At 31.9% G+C, this 16029-nt stretch overlaps 5 protein-coding genes across 7 annotated transcripts in view; 4 read left to right on the top strand and 1 right to left on the bottom strand.

Moving 5' to 3' along the window:
* LOC111429060 (Ecdysone-induced protein E74) overlaps positions 1-6408 on the top strand; it is a 62823-nt gene extending 56415 nt beyond the window's left edge. For both annotated transcript variants that reach the window (XM_023064846.2, XM_023064847.2), the window contains one exon: positions 3789-6408. In XM_023064846.2, the coding sequence (XP_022920614.1) occupies positions 3789-4420 (632 nt within the window). In that variant the 3' untranslated portion in view covers positions 4421-6408. The remainder of the gene's footprint in view (positions 1-3788) is intronic.
* A 1678-nt stretch (positions 6409-8086) lies between these two features.
* LOC111429066 (cyclin K) lies at positions 8087-9445 on the top strand. Its single transcript, XM_023064852.2, has 2 exons — positions 8087-8266; positions 8324-9445. The coding sequence occupies exons 1-2, from the start codon at positions 8170-8172 to the stop codon at positions 9379-9381; spliced, it is 1155 nt and encodes a 384-aa protein (XP_022920620.1). The 5' UTR covers positions 8087-8169; the 3' UTR covers positions 9382-9445.
* A 240-nt stretch (positions 9446-9685) lies between these two features.
* On the top strand, positions 9686-11822 carry LOC111429076 (ribosomal protein S27A). Its single transcript, XM_023064865.1, has 3 exons — positions 9686-9766; positions 11193-11532; positions 11595-11822. The coding sequence occupies exons 2-3, from the start codon at positions 11212-11214 to the stop codon at positions 11742-11744; spliced, it is 471 nt and encodes a 156-aa protein (XP_022920633.1). The 5' UTR covers positions 9686-9766; positions 11193-11211; the 3' UTR covers positions 11745-11822.
* LOC111429074 (NSA2 ribosome biogenesis factor-like IP259) lies at positions 9705-10973 on the top strand. 2 transcript variants are annotated; one of them, XM_023064862.2, is made up of 2 exons: positions 9705-9766; positions 10155-10973. In XM_023064862.2, the coding sequence occupies exon 2, from the start codon at positions 10164-10166 to the stop codon at positions 10941-10943; it is 780 nt and encodes a 259-aa protein (XP_022920630.1). In that variant the 5' UTR covers positions 9705-9766; positions 10155-10163; the 3' UTR covers positions 10944-10973. The 2 variants fall into 2 exon arrangements, with proteins under 2 accessions (XP_022920630.1, XP_022920631.1); XM_023064863.2 differs by having other exon boundaries at positions 9748-10036.
* A 3086-nt stretch (positions 11823-14908) lies between the features above and the next one.
* Positions 14909-15867, bottom strand: LOC111429075 (uncharacterized). The gene is made up of 3 exons (XM_023064864.2): positions 15769-15867; positions 15426-15643; positions 14909-15375 (listed from the first exon to the last, which is right to left on the bottom strand). Exons 1-3 carry the CDS (start codon positions 15783-15785, stop codon positions 15095-15097), a joined length of 516 nt encoding a protein of 171 aa, XP_022920632.1. The 5' UTR covers positions 15786-15867; the 3' UTR covers positions 14909-15094.
* Between the last annotated feature and the right edge of the window lie 162 nt (positions 15868-16029).

Consider the following 16029-nt stretch of genomic DNA (forward strand, 5'->3'; position numbering starts at 1 on the left):
TTAAGACAGATTATTTCTTAATTCCTCAAAATGAGGTCGGAGTGATTTTTGAAATTTGTTTTTTCACTTTTCAATAATAATCTAAAAATATTTATATTAACACAGACATTTTTCTTACACTAAACAACTAATTGAATTGTCTCCAAAAATAAACCACTCGTAACACATCCGTGTCTCAATTTTAATTAATATTAAAACGTCCTGTCCCTCTTGTAACTCGGAGGACGACAACAGCAGGAAGGACAAATCGAAAAATATCCATCCATCCTTTTCTTATTAACGAGTCATGCTCATCACTGTAATCGTTTATATAACAACGGGAACTATATTATGAGTAAAATTACTTTCAAAGTTACGAAAGATATTATTTTTGTATTAATCTTCTTATTATAAATAAATTGTACAATAATTCGTTTAAAAAGAAGTGCTACAATTCCATCTTGAAACTGTAGTTTACTCGTAGTGCAAATGTTGAAATAAAAGAACTTTGAATAAACAATACAATTTCCCCCGCCATCATTACCTCAGCAATTGTAGGGCATGAGGATAAGGAGGAAAGGAAGTCTTAAACGAACCAGGTGGAACAAAAAGATTATAACGTTGAAGTACCCATGAAGAAGACGAAGAGTAGGTGAAGAAGAAAAGGAGTTCGTTTTGAAATGGAGAGTCTCTCTCTCCGGTTTAGCAGCAGCTAAACTGAAACGGCATGCGCCGCAGCGCACCACTGACCTTCAGAACTGGCGGAAAGTCGTAGAGTCGATGAACTAGTGACCGAAGGAAGAGAGGAGAGAACCGACCGACTGTGCTAAAACTCCTGACTGGTTGGTTGGTTCTCAGGCAACACCAGACAGAAGAAGGAGAGATCATCTGTTTTTGGTCTGTGCAACAGCAGCAGGACCGACCGAGCGACCGCCTTCCCGGTTTGGATACCTGCTGCATTTCCGACACCAACGCCACGACCTTTTTGCCATTCGCCTTTTTTTTTTTTATTTTAGACTTTTTTGTCGTTGTCTTCGCGGTTTTGTTTATCCCCGCGTTCAACAGACGACGACATTTGCCAGCGAAGAGATCTAGAAGACAAGGACGAAGAAGAGGAAGGGCTGAAATCCGGATAAAAGGGTGAACCATAAAAGAATTTGTCATTGATTTCTCCTTGTAATGTTGAAAGACAGATTATTTGAAAATGTTCATCCAATTAACATTATGGTTGGATTGAGATAAATCTGAGTTACGGTTTTTATCGTGAGACGACATTTTCATTGCATCACTCTAATGATGAAATTTTAATTCTTTAACTTTGGATATTTTTAAGTGGCATAAAAATATGTGCGTAGGTATGTACGTAGCGGGTGCACCAGACAAGTAAAGAAGAGGTGGTGTGGGGTTTGGAGGAAGAGGGAAGCGCGGCAATGGGCAATTTCCTGTTACAAGCGAGAACCTCCTCTCTCTCCTCCACAAAAAAAAAGAAACACGAAGAAATGCAAGCAAAAAGAACGAAAGACTTGAAAAAAGAATAAAGGGAAATAAAACGACAACCGTAGTGTTGCAGACTTGCGCGACCTGCACGGGACTTTCCGAAGCGAACAGGGAGGGAACAGCAGCAAGTGCAATCGAGAAACACTTGAAGGACATCGGCGCATGTGCGGATGCTATAATTATATCACTTATTTTATTTTATTTTTTTGTTAATTATAATTAGCTCGATTCTTATTCAACAACTTATTTATAATCAATATCATTATAGGAGATATTAATTCATTGTGATTTTTTGAAATTCTCTTTGAAAATAAAGAGATAGGCCCGCCATTTAGTGGCGCCATTGCAAACAGAGTGCACATCTATGGATGGATGGTGGACCTTGAATCGGGCGGTAACCCCGATTGCTTGCTTGCAGATATTTTACACACCCCGCTTACCGCCTCGTTTGCTTGCTCTGCAAACGACTGGACTGCTGCGGCTAGAACTTTCGTTCTTCGCGTCAGTTCCCTAATGCGCAAGTCCGAAACGTGCATGGGAACGAATTTGAGTTATTCCCCCTTGACTCTCTCTCTTTGAGTGGTGAAAATCTTAGTTTCCTTACAAACATAAATAAAATAAAATGTTTCTAACAAGTCTACAATACAAATTTTGATTTCGATTATGATCTCAAAAATGTAATGCAAAAATTAGTACCAACTCGACAGTATGTATATATACATATATGTTTCTGGACGAAAACGGCGACGATGAGGCATCCGTTAAGTAACTTCGCGATCCACTTTTACCTTCATTGACCCCGATGGGATAACCTCTTTATGTACACATACATAAACACTCAATGTATTCCATTCCAATGTGATAGCTTTGCGAAATTGTACGCTCGACCTCGATTCAGAACTCGATATCACTTTTGATATACTCTTAGGTATAAATTAATTTTATTTAATTTAATTTCGATAATTAAAAAGAAAAGAATCTTAAACATAACATGATAAAACCGAATGATAAACATGTTATTGTGGAAAAGAACTATGTCTAAGACAACAACGATAAAACTATTTAATTTTTTTTTAATAAATCTCTTGTTAATTTAATTTTATCACGTACACATCAAGTATTAATTGAACCGATTGAGTGATGAATCGATTGAATATCGAACATTCAAAATAAAGAGAAGGATAAAAGATTAAATCTTGAGTATGTATTGGACAAAGATAGAAAGGGAGATGCACGCGTGACCATGCGAGGGAACATTGACCAGGAAATGAGGTTTAACCTTCAACCGGCTCTGTCCTTGTGTTGCGAAAATAGATGCACTGTGTGTGTGCGGTGATGCACATTCTCTCCTTCTACTTCTTCTTTGCCAAGTTACTACTACCGACTTAAGCCATTTTAATTTCATCCTTTGCAATCTCTCAATTTTAATAATAACAACAATATCACAACTTCTTTATTCGCAACGAAATTAAAAAGCAATCTTAGCAGGAATGGAAAAATTTCATAAATAGAAAAAGAGAAACGTTTTATCTCGAATTTGATATGCGGAAAACGTTAAGTAAACAAAGACAAGTGTTGTATAGTGAATCTTTGTGTGAAGATTATTTAATATTTACAGTCGTCTGGAAAGAGTCTGTTTGATAAGCGAAGATATAATGTTTTCTTTTAAGTAAATATTAACTTGGTCGAACATAGGTGTTGAGAAAGAGATCAATATTTCTTTTTTGCAATCTTATTACACCCACTTGAGACAGATTACTATGTATAAAACAAATAGATCTGGTTTTGCTTAAGTTTAGTTTGCGCAAAGTGTAGCTTCACTCTCTCTTCTCTATAAAACGATGAAAGTTAAGTTTTCGCTTAAGAGAAACAAGGTCTGAGGATGTAGAAAACTAAGTCGATTTGTTCGTTATGAATCGGGTGATTTGAAACGATTTCTAATAATGTATGTTATTATCTTGTAGTGTTGAAAGTTTAACTACACGTTTTAAAGATAAAATAGTTCAATCAGAAATCTAAATACTCTTTGCAGAAGACTAGATACTGCTGATAGAAGACAAATATTGTTAATGGAATATTAAACACTGATAATAGAGGATTAAATACTGCTGGCAATATATACTCTTATGTATCTCTCTGGTATACTCTTATAAAATGTGATAATTTTGAGGTTACCTTAATAGTTATGGGTTATATGTATAACAAAGTTTTTCAAATAAAATTTGTTTAAAATTTGATAAGTTTTTCAAAATTTTCGCTTAATACTGAGATAAACCTTTATCACAAAAATTGATGTATGTTATTTATTCCAGAATTAGATACATACAACACCTACTTATCATCACTTCAACAACACCAACAACAAGTCCAACAAAATCTTTTATCGACATACGATCATCACACAAGTCTCCATTCACCTTTCGCAACACCGTCAGCTCCGTCTCCACCCAGATCATCATCGATCAACCAACACCATCATCATCACATGGCGATCCCAACATCCGTTATTCAAGCAGCAACATCAAGCGTGAGCGAAGATCTTCCTTACATGATCGATTTGGCCGGATTTCCAACGAGAAAATTGAAAAAATTAAAAAAACCCAAAACCGAACCGGGCACAGTTAAAAGGAAAAGCAGAGAAGGGTCCACAACGTATCTTTGGGAATTTCTGTTAAAATTGCTTCAAGATCACGAGTATTGTCCGAGGTATATTAAATGGACGAATCGTGAAAAGGGTATTTTTAAATTGGTCGATTCGAAAGCGGTTAGCAGATTATGGGGTATGCATAAAAATAAACCGGATATGAATTATGAAACGATGGGGAGGGCGTTGAGGTATTATTACCAAAGAGGGATTTTAGCGAAGGTTGATGGTCAAAGATTGGTTTATCAATTTGTTGATGTACCCAAAGATATCGTTGAGATTGATTGTAATGGATCATAAAAAAATTTCTTTAAGACAAAGTGAAAGATCTCAATTTTTTTATTAAAAAAGAAATTACCATGATTAAGATGTTATTAAGATAACGAAGGTAAGTAAAGGAATGAAACTTGTATTATAAATGTATTTTGATGACAAAAAGGCAACTTTGAAGCTCAAGAAATATGCTGGATTAAAGTTTTTGAAGTAATACTCAAAAAGAAATGTAAAAAGCCGGCTTTAATTTAACCAAAACTGTAAATATTAAAGTAATAAAAAATGCAACTTTTTATTCTATGTACAAAAACATATTTTTAGCCTATTGAAAAAATATATTAATAATTATAAAGAAACTAATAAATCGCAATAGTTACAAAGAGATTAAAAGGTAAATGAAAAGAGAAAAATTAAGATGTGATATGGACAAGGTATTTTTACAAAAATGGATTTAAAAAATAATTGGAAATTTGTTACCAAGATAAGTAAAGGATAAGTTTGTTCGTAAGTTTTTAAATTTTTAAGGGTTGTAAGATTTTTGTAATTTGTTATAAAGTTTAAAATTATAATAAGTAAAATATAAAATGAAACAAATTAAAAAGAAGTCCCTTGAGGTGCTGAAATAATTTGGAATAATTTATAGAATTTATTAAGAGAGACTGTGTGGTGCCTGGAAAAGTTAAAAGTTAAGCGAATTAAAGTTTATCTCTTCCGTTGATTTATAAATGTTTAGAAGCATATCGTCCATAAATTTCAACCCTTCTTTTATAAACCAAATTGATCTCAAGTCCCACAAATAAATCGCGAGAAAACGTTTGTAAATACAATTATTAAGGAAATTATTATTAAAAAAATGAGTGTTTCTTCTACAAAAAAGATTTTGTAGTCATTTAAGAATTTTAACGAGTCTATTTAACACAAAAAAAATTATAATAAAATTCTTTGTACATTTTGTAAAAAGTAATTTATTCACTTCGTTTAAAAAGAAAATTCGATTCAAACAATATTCTTATTTTTTATTAATTAAATCATAAATGTCTTGATAAATGTCACGAAATTAGCGCCACCTCTGTTTTAAATACATAATTAATATTTCGCCATAACTTCGCCAGGTGGTGCTGTATACTCTTATAAAGAATGATATTTTGGAGGTTATCTTAATAATTATGGGTTGCATTAAAATTATTTTCAATAATTTTTCCAAAAAGTTTTTTTTACTGTGATTTAAACACTTTTCTTATTTTTATTAATTAAATTGTAATATATGTGTCTTGATAAATGTAACGAAATATACAACAAAAAAGATAACTGAAAATTTATAGTGCAAAATCAATTCAGGCAAAAACTCAAAAAAAAAAAGAATAGAAAATAGATTATACACTTTATAATATATATTTATACAATAAAATAACAAAAGCCGACTTTTTTATACAAAAATTATTATTATAAAAGGAATAATATAAAAGAAATTGTAGATAGACTTAAAGAAAATGCGAAAAAAATCAATGTGAATTAATGTTTTGTGTTTAAAGAACGTATTTGCGTCCAAAATCAATGTGATAATTGTCTACACACAGAGGAAAAAAACATTAATAAATAAATAAATTAAGTAAATGTTGCATGTGGATCAAAAAATTAAAACAAAAAAAATGATGTTTTTTAGATTAGAGATAAAGTGTATTTAAACTCAAACAAGAATTACACGAATTATGTGAAAACGATTATGAGGAAAATGTTAAAGAATGTTAATAAAACTGTAAACTAGATTTAATTAAAAAGAATAAACAAACCAATTTTAATTTTTTAACTTTTAATTTTTGCTATTACCGATTTTCTTTTTTATAATTAATAAGAATTGTAAATGTAATGATGTTTTTGTTCTCTTTCGAGTAAGAAGGAAACGCGAAGAGAGTTTGTATAGATTTTACTTAGGTTAAGTTCCAATTCGACGTATATAAGTTTATTATATAGTTTATTGTAATATTTTTCCCTTTATAAATAAAATATTTAAAGAATATTAAATTTTTATTATTTAAATAAGTTTTTTACATTAAAATCAATGTTAATAAAATACGTTCAAAAACAATTGTAAATAGTTTTGAAAAATAATTAAATATAATGTAAATATACATATATAAAATAAATAGCACCACCTCTATTTTAAACGTTATACGTTATTATAATTATAATTATATACGTTTATATATATATTAATACGTTTATCTTGACGTACAATAGAGTAGATACTCCAATTATAGTTTCCGATATTTCTGGGGATTTTTATGACTCTCAGAAACAGTAGTGGCAGTAATTATCACCCCGAAAAAGTACCTGGACGGGATTTATGATAGGCCCTCTTAGCGAATTAGGTCCAGGGACGCACTTCTTTTTTTATTTTATTTTAAATTCAACAAAATAAAACAAACATAGTAAAGAATATAAATTTACTAATTATTAATATAAATTTTATTTATATTTTACAAAAAAGAAACATGCAATAATTAATAATATAAAATAGTATATTAAAAAACAAGTTTCGTAAGACACGCTTGAAACGCACGAAGTCAAGTTGAAAAACGAGTGGCGAAGCCACGAGTTTTTTAATGAATGAGTGTTTTAACTCTTATGAAACGTGTTTTTATGCTATTTTTTGTAATTCGCGTTTTTATACTTTTTTTTAACAAAAATAAAGTAAATTTTGGCAATGTAGGGAAATAGGTATGTAGCAGTTGGTAACACCGGAACACTTGAAAATAGAAACTTTGAATTGACAATTAGAAACTGTCAAAACACAAAATATATTCACCTGAAAAAAATGTTTGATGTACACCTCCCAAAATAAGAGAAATTGCTCAGAGTCAATGTCCTCATCATTGTGGACTTTGTATTCGATGCTAAGAACGTGTTTAAACATCCATAGACAAAAATTGTCACATTGACAACTAGAAAAATTAATGACCCAATGTCACCAACTTGAACTGGTTCCATAAAATGTTACTAAAATCTCATTACAGCATCGGATGCTGTAAGGAGTCTCATTACAGCACCCGTTTGAGTACTGTTATAGCTTCCATTACCGTAGCGAATTACAAAAAAATTATTAACGGATATTAACAACAGGCAGCAGGGTATTAATTATTTAGACTTTAAAAATATAAATTTGAAATAAATGAAAAGAATTTACACCTTAAAAAAAAAGAAAAAGCACTTAAATAGTATTTAGAGTACCAAATAACTGTTTACATTCGAAAAATACAAATTTTAAATAAATTGTTATATTTTTACACAAAGTAATGGTATTTAAGTTTTTAAATATTTTGTTTTTGTAATTTCCGTTAATGCGGACCTGAAAAACTCACGCCACAGTTTGGGGTTCGTAAACTACCTGTTTATAACACCGTCTTTGTTCGTTATATGACTGCAGTAATGTCATAAAAACCACCAGAAATATGGGAAACACATCTATACATCTTCATCATTAATTGAAACTTTTAAATTTGATTTTACTTCACAAAGCATAGGCAACCCAAATCGCACAATTTCATTAAAATCTAATTAGTTATTTTCTATTGTATTTATTGTGAAATATTCCATAGTCAGCAATCTCCTCAATAAAAAAAGGTAAAGAACTGCAACCAGTGGGATTAGTTCATCCCAAAATAGTGGTTTTTTCTTTTTAACATTGGTACTAAAAACAGCAAGCTTTGACGTCTGTCAACTCAATTAACCCATATTGTTATATTTTGTATGGATTTCGATTATTTAATAAAATAAAAATGCCTTGTTGGTATTACGATAAAAAAGAATTAAAAAATACCCCCTCATCGCAAGATGGAATAGATTACGATATGGAAGTGAGATACCGAAAAGAAGGTAATTTAACCTCAAAACTACCAAAGATGATCGCTTAAATTAATTTATATTTCATAGGTGCTCGGTTTATAATGAGTTTAGGTACAAAAATGGATTTGGGTTATAACACAACAGCTACAGGAGTGGTATATTTCCATCGATTTTACATGTTTCACTCATTCCGACAATTTCCTCGCTATGTAACCGCTTGTTGCTGTTTATTTTTGGCTGGAAAAGTTGAAGAAACCCCTAAAAAATGTAAAGACATCATAAAAACAGCGCGGGGTTTATTATCCGATCAAAAATTCGCCCAATTTGGGGCTGACCCGAAAGAGGAAGTTATGACGTTAGAAAGGATTTTGTTGCAAACTATAAAATTTGATTTGCAAGTTGAACATCCCTATGGGTATTTAATTAAATATGCTAAATGTTTGAAAGGGGATAAATCGAAATTGGAGAAAATGGTACAAATGGCTTGGACGTTTGTAAATGATAGTTTATGTACAACATTAGCTATTCAATGGGAACCTGAAATAATTGCGGTTGCGTTAATGTATTTGGCTGGAAAATTAAGTCAATTTGAAGTTATGGATTGGACAGGAAGGACGCCCAAACACCTCCGATGGTGGGATATGTTTGTGGAAGATGTTACCATGGATTTACTTGAAGATATTTGCCATCAAGTTCTCGATTTGTATTCACAAACCAGTAATCAAGTTCCTGATAGTCCTCCATTAGCACCTCGAGTGCCAAATCAACCACAACAACTACCTCCAACTCCATTAAAACCAACAAATGGTCAGGAAAAAACTGAACCAACACCTCCACCTATTAACCCACCACCTCCAGATATCCCTCCACCATTTCCATTTGGTGCAATGCCTCCTACTGAGCCCTATAATCCTTATCCATTTGCTGCACCACCAATTCCCGCGCATATTGCACCACCACCCCCTGGACCACCTCCACCTCATATTGCTGCTCCTCCTCCAATTGGAGTTTTCCCACCATTTGGGGGGCCACCGGGACATTTTCCACCTCCAATGCCGCCAAATCCACCAAACAACTTTTATACACCTCCTCCCAATACTGGCGCACCACCACCTAATATGAGGCCTCCTTATTATAATTCATAGATATTTTATTAAATATTATTTGTGTTGATTTAATTATTAATAAGAATAAATTTTTTTAATTAAATTGAGTTTATTTTATTATTGATTCTTTTTAAATTTCCATGAAAGTGTGAAATAAGTGTGAAGTTAGGTGTAAGTCAATATAACTCCCAACAATATTTAAATCTTATTATTTATTTATTGAAGGTTAGTCGATGCTTTGATATTAATTAATAAATAAAATGTAATGAAAATTCGTAATTATTTTTAATGATTAACTTTATTATTTTGTTAATTTTGGTATTTTTCAACATTTGTATTGACTAAAAAGTGTGGTTGGTAGCAGTGAAACAAGAATTTCCGGTTGTCAGTTTCTCTTTTAGCAGCGTGTCATGGTGGAGTAGACGTAAGTTGAAAGTTTTATTTCATTTTTTGCTTTAATTTAATAATTATCATTATAAAACTACTTTAAAGTATTAAATTAGAGTTTAATTAAGCGATGAAACATAAAATTTTGTATGAATTTCGCGATTTTTTTCCGTATTTTACAACATAAACATACGCATGGTTTGTAGAGGTTATGTTCAATTTTAATCCAAATCTCTTAATTAACTTTTATAATAAGTTGTGATTTGAATCGTTTGAATATGACTGTTTAGTCATTATAAATCCCAAGGTAAGTGAAATTAAATAAATCTTTGGGTTGTTTTGGTCATATTCAAGCGTTATTTGAATCGCTTTGAATATGATTGACCACCAGTTTTTTAATTTTTTTTTCTAATTTAATTCTTTAGTAATTCAAAATGCCACAAAACGAGTACATTGAACGTCATCGCAAACTCCATGGTCGTCGTTTAGATTATGAAGAACGTAAAAGGAAACGTGAGGCGCGTGAACCCCATAAACGTGCCCAAACAGCTAGAACACTCAGAGGAATCAAAGCAAAGATTTTCAATAAAGAAAGGCGCAATGAAAAGATTCAAATGAAAAAGAAAATTAAAGCCCATGAAGAAAAGAAAATTAAGAAATCGTCGGAGAAAGTTTCGGAAGGCGCCGTTCCTGTTTATTTATTGGACAGAGATGTTCAACAAAGAGCTAAAGTTTTATCAAATATGATTAAACAAAAAAGAAAAGAAAAAGCCGGAAAATGGGATGTTCCAATTCCGAAAGTGAGGGCCCAAGCAGATTCTGAAGTTTTAAGGGTGGTAACATCTGGGAAAACAAAGAGGAAAGCTTGGAAAAGGATGGTTACTAAAGTGACATTTGTTGGGGAGGGATTTACGAGGAAACCGCCGAAATTTGAACGTTTCATTCGACCTATGGCGCTAAGATTTAAAAAGGCTCATGTAACTCATCCAGAATTAAAAGCTACTTTCCATTTGCCGATTATTGGGGTTAAAAAGAATCCTTCTTCGGCTATGTTTACGAGTTTAGGGGTTATTACTAAGGGTACGGTTATTGAGGTTAACATTTCCGAATTGGGGTTAGTTACGCAAGCGGGTAAAGTTGTGTGGGGTAAATATGCGCAAGTTACGAATAACCCAGAAAATGATGGATGTATAAATGCTGTATTATTGGTTTAAATGAATAAAATTTTTTTAAAAAGCAAAGAATTTTTTTAATTTTAATAGATTTTTGTTTACATCCAATGCTCGTTAGTGGTTGATTTCTTTTTAAATGTATTAACCACCTCCAAAACATTGGTAAAGAATATTTGATTCGTTTCCGGTTGTGTTTAACACATTTTTTGTGTAAACCTTTGGGATGTATCAAACAATTTGATTATTATGTTATTGAGGTAAAACTGTATTAATATTTAAATTTGTCTTTAGATAACCTATCTCCACAAATATGCAGATCTTTGTTAAAACTTTAACTGGCAAGACCATAACTCTTGAGGTCGAGCCTTCCGATACCATCGAAAATGTCAAGGCTAAGATCCAAGACAAAGAGGGAATCCCACCGGATCAACAGCGTTTAATTTTCGCGGGAAAACAACTCGAAGATGGGCGCACTCTTTCTGATTATAATATTCAGAAAGAATCAACGTTGCATTTAGTCCTAAGATTGCGTGGTGGGGCTAAGAAGCGTAAGAAGAAGAATTATTCAACTCCAAAAAAAATTAAACATAAGAAGAAGAAGGTTAAGTTACCTGTATTGAGATTTTACAAGGTATTTTTAATTGATTTCTTTTATTTGGAATATTTTTGTAAATTGCATTTTGTCTTTATTAGGTGGATGATAATGGAAAAATCCATAGATTGAGAAGAGAATGTCCAAACGAACAGTGTGGGGCTGGATGCTTTATGGCTGCCATGGAGGATCGCCATTACTGTGGGAAGTGTGGATATACTCTTGTTTTTGCTAAACCGGAGGATAAATAAAAACGTTTTTCTTTAAGATTATGTAAAATGTATTTTTAAAAATTTGACTTGTCGAGAATAAACTTGACAGGCAGAACATTTTTATCGTTTTCTTTTTAAAACCAAATTTCTTTAAAATGGTCGATAATAGTTACTATATTAGATTTAAGCGGAAAAAAAGGTCCATTTTCACTGAATTTCAAATAATGTTTAAAATTTAATCCAAAAAGACTTTTCGATACGATTATTTCAAAGAACTTGTATATACAGGATGTATCTGAATGACTGCAACAAACTTCAAGGGGTGATTCTTTAGTGAATTTTAAGGGTACTTTGATATATGAACCATGGGCGACTTCGGCTCCTCTAAGGAGCTACACCCCTCCAAAAATGGCGGAAAATTTTGGTTTAATTTGTTTTTCTCAAAAACCATAAACGCTAGGAAAATGAAATTAGGGGAATATGTTTAACTCATAATAGGGCATGTTTTGACCCTACTTGTACTTTCAACCTACCCTTCTAAAGTACTAAACGTAACCACCCCCTTCACATTTTTGCTAATATTTTTTTTATGCAGATGATAAATACATTAAAAAAAATTTATCTAGGTAGATGAAAGTATCCTAAAACTTTTTTGTTTCTCTAAAATTTTTCCAAAAACGACTAATTTTTGAGAAAAAAAATAAAGCAAACACTGCACGTTAAACATTGGGGTTGTCGATCAAAAGTTGGAATGAATTTTTAATGAAAAAATCTTAGTAGGCTTTGCAATCTTTATCAAAAATATTTTTGACGTTTAAATGTCAGTGTTTTTCTTATTATTATTATTGTTTTTCAAATTAATTTTTAAATAAAGTTCTATCGCATTTACGCTCGTTCACTCGACGTTTCAAAATTTTAAATAAAACAATAATAGTACGAAAACCACTGACATTTAAACGTCAAAAATATTTCTGACAAAGATTGCAAAGCCTACTAAGATTTTTTCATTAAAAATTCATTCCAACTTTCGATTAACAACCCTACAGCTTAACAGTTAGTGTTTGCTTAATTATTTTTTTTCTCAGAAATTATTAAATTTTCGAAGAACATCAAAGAGACAAAAAAGTTTTAGAATAGTTTTATCTATTTAACTGAAATTTTTCCAATGTATTTATCATCTTCATAAAAAAAATCTAGGCATAAATTGAACGGGGGTGGTTACGTTTAGTAGTTTAGAAGGGTAGGTTGAAAGTACAAATAGGGTCAAAACGTGCCCTATTATGAGTTAAACATATTCCCCAAATTTCATTTTCCTAGCGTTTATGGTTTTTGAGAAAAACAAATTAAACCAAAATTTTCCGCCATTTTTGGAGGGGTGTAGCTCCTTAGGGGAGCCGAAGTCGCCCATGGTTCATATATCAAAGTATCCTTAAAATTCACTAAAGAATCACCCCTTGAAGTTTGTTGCAGTCATTCAGATACACTCTGTATAAACAGTTGTAAACACTAAAACTTGAAGCCAACGCAACACGCGGTTTGTTTACTAACACCCTTTGTCGAAATCAGTTTAAACAATGAATGTGCACAGATCGGACCAGCGGCCGATTATAGCTGAACATTCCCGAATATTATTGCCCCTAGGATAAGGCTTACACTAAAATAAACAAACCTATTTGCGAATCAATAAACGATTCGTTTTTCTTCATTTTTATTTATTTATATTTTCTTTGTAAATAATTTGTATGTAGAGTATACTAGTACTTTTAGTTAGAAATAAAACTTATCAATCAAAATACTACATACCGAGATTCGTTTATGCCGGGGTTCCGTGCCGAGAGACACCGGCATAAACAAAATCGGCGTAAAATGAACACAAATATAATGGACGATATAAGGTTAGGTTCCATGTCAAAATTCTAAGAACAATCTAACATGTTTATTTAATACATATCCTATTTACATAATATATTCAAAATAAATAATAATTTCTCGATATAAATTAATATATTTTTTGAAATAAATACTAACTCACTAGTTCGTCGGTACTAAATTAAACTCTTTTTGAAAAAAGCATCCAATTTCATTAGCTTTGATTGTTGCTTTCTTGCAGAATCATAGCATAATTTGCGCTTCGATTGTAATCCCCATCTATCTCAGATCTCACCTGTTAACCTTTCTATAAAGGATAGGATACGAGTTAGATCGTCCGTTTTTAGGATTTTCCTATCATTTTCTTTCTCATCCTCCTCTTCTTCGGGATTTTCTGATTGAGGGCGATCATAATATATGCCTCCATCAACTCTTCTAATTCTTGATTTGAGAGTGGTTGGTCATGCACGTCTAACAGTTCGGTCACATCTTCAGTTGTTACGTCTTCGAATCCACATTCGCGTGTAAGCCTGATAATGTTTTCGTTTATGTTAATATTATTTATCAGTCTATCCTTGGCGGCTTTAAATCCAGGATCGCTACGTTCTTCTCGCGAAATAAACGTTCTCGATGGCAACTTCTTCCAATAGAGACATGTTTCATCAAAATTGAAGATGAGATTTGCAGGGTAGTTCCCTTGTTGCACAATTTCTTGAAACTTTTGAGGGTAACCTGCTGGTGCTACTACATCAGCGCCCGCTGCTTCGCCGCTTAGTTTACTGCTACGGATATTGGTTCGAGAATTGAATCTCGTGACCCACCCAGTGCTTGCCAAGAAAGTTTCGCCAGTGTTTTCTTCCGCCTTCAAATCAGAAAAATCAATAGGCACCAACCGGTGTAATTGTGAATCAGCGTAAATCGAACCGGCGCAAACCGACGTTTACCTGTATATTGTTTCTACGTCCTCTGATTAATTTAAAACATTACATTATATTTATTCTGTTTAATACATTCAAGTCTTATTAAAACGTGACAAAGATATAGAAAAAAAAACCATTCTACAATTTATAAAACTGTTACGACAATAATTTTTTAATTGGTAGTTAGTTTAACAATTGTAATTTTATATAAGAAATTAGGATTCTCTTTGGATACGCCACTACATAAAGTCTGCCCAATTTCATCTAAATCGTACACGCCACTGTCGCTAGGACCAAGGTGAATTTTGTTTCCAACCAAATGCTCTTGCGTTGGCTTCCAACCCGTATAGGGGCGAACATAGGCTTCTATATATACAATTTCTTTGGATTATTTGATAAAATAATAAATCCCAATAAACTTTTAATCTTTATTTTTTTAAGTATAAATTACATAATGACCAAAAATAAATTAACATAATAGTTTAATGAATAAATTTATTTACACACCCCTGATTTATTAAATAAAATCAGGTTTTAAAAAAAATCAACAAAAAATACTGTTTTTTTTTAATCATTTTCTGTATCTCTCTGTAAAGGTCATTATAGCATAGCAAGAACACCCGCTGCAATAATAGAAATCCCAAGCATCGCATAACCACTTGAATAAACTTCTTTAATAGTAAGGAGTTTGCCCATATCCCAAGCCAAGTGACGAATTCCATTTACATAATGGTAAGCAAGAGGTACAGCAAAGCACATTTTTCCTATAAAGTGAGTAAACCAACTTATATTCTCCAAAGATGACATGTAATACATGAGATCGTGGGATGTTAACATTGTTCCAACACTTAAACAAACTAAATAAAAACCAAGTGCCATTCCTAAAACAAAAATTTTTTTTATCATTTAAATAAAATAATATGTTTTTAACCTGTTGCTCTATGAGTAATTGACAACATTGCTGTTAATTGCGGTTTATAAATGAGTAGATGAGGTGATAGAGGTCTTCCAATTTTCATGTTCCTCTCGTCGTAACCCTCGCATGATTGAGGAGGTGCCGGTTGTGCTTTTATTGTAACTGGTCGTGCCAAAAGAATCAAACTTTTATTCGCCGCAACATATTTGAGAAGTTGTCGGTTTTGATGAAGCCTTACATAATCAAAGAAAAAAGTTTAGGTTATAAAATTTTTGTATGTAATTAAATGTTTATTTTATAAGATTATTAAGTGAGGTGATTATTTTAATAACTTTAACTGAAACATTTAGAAACTTACCTGAATATTAAAGCCATTTTATCGAATTAATAAAATGATAGCTGTTGTCAAACGTCAACTCTCAAATGACAGTTGGGAATCACTTCAACGATTTATCATTTTGTTGGTTTTATTAGTAATTGTTATCGGTTACATGGATTATGATAATTAAGATAAAAAGAATGTTTTTATTGTAATAAAAGAATTCAAAATTATTTTCGTTTATATAAGAAAAATATAAATACGGTTGTTGTTTCGACCCTAATAGTAATTGGCGACCAA

Source organism: Onthophagus taurus, chromosome 3 (assembly GCF_036711975.1).
Source record: "Onthophagus taurus isolate NC chromosome 3, IU_Otau_3.0, whole genome shotgun sequence".
Classification (NCBI taxonomy): Eukaryota; Metazoa; Arthropoda; class Insecta; order Coleoptera; family Scarabaeidae; genus Onthophagus; species Onthophagus taurus.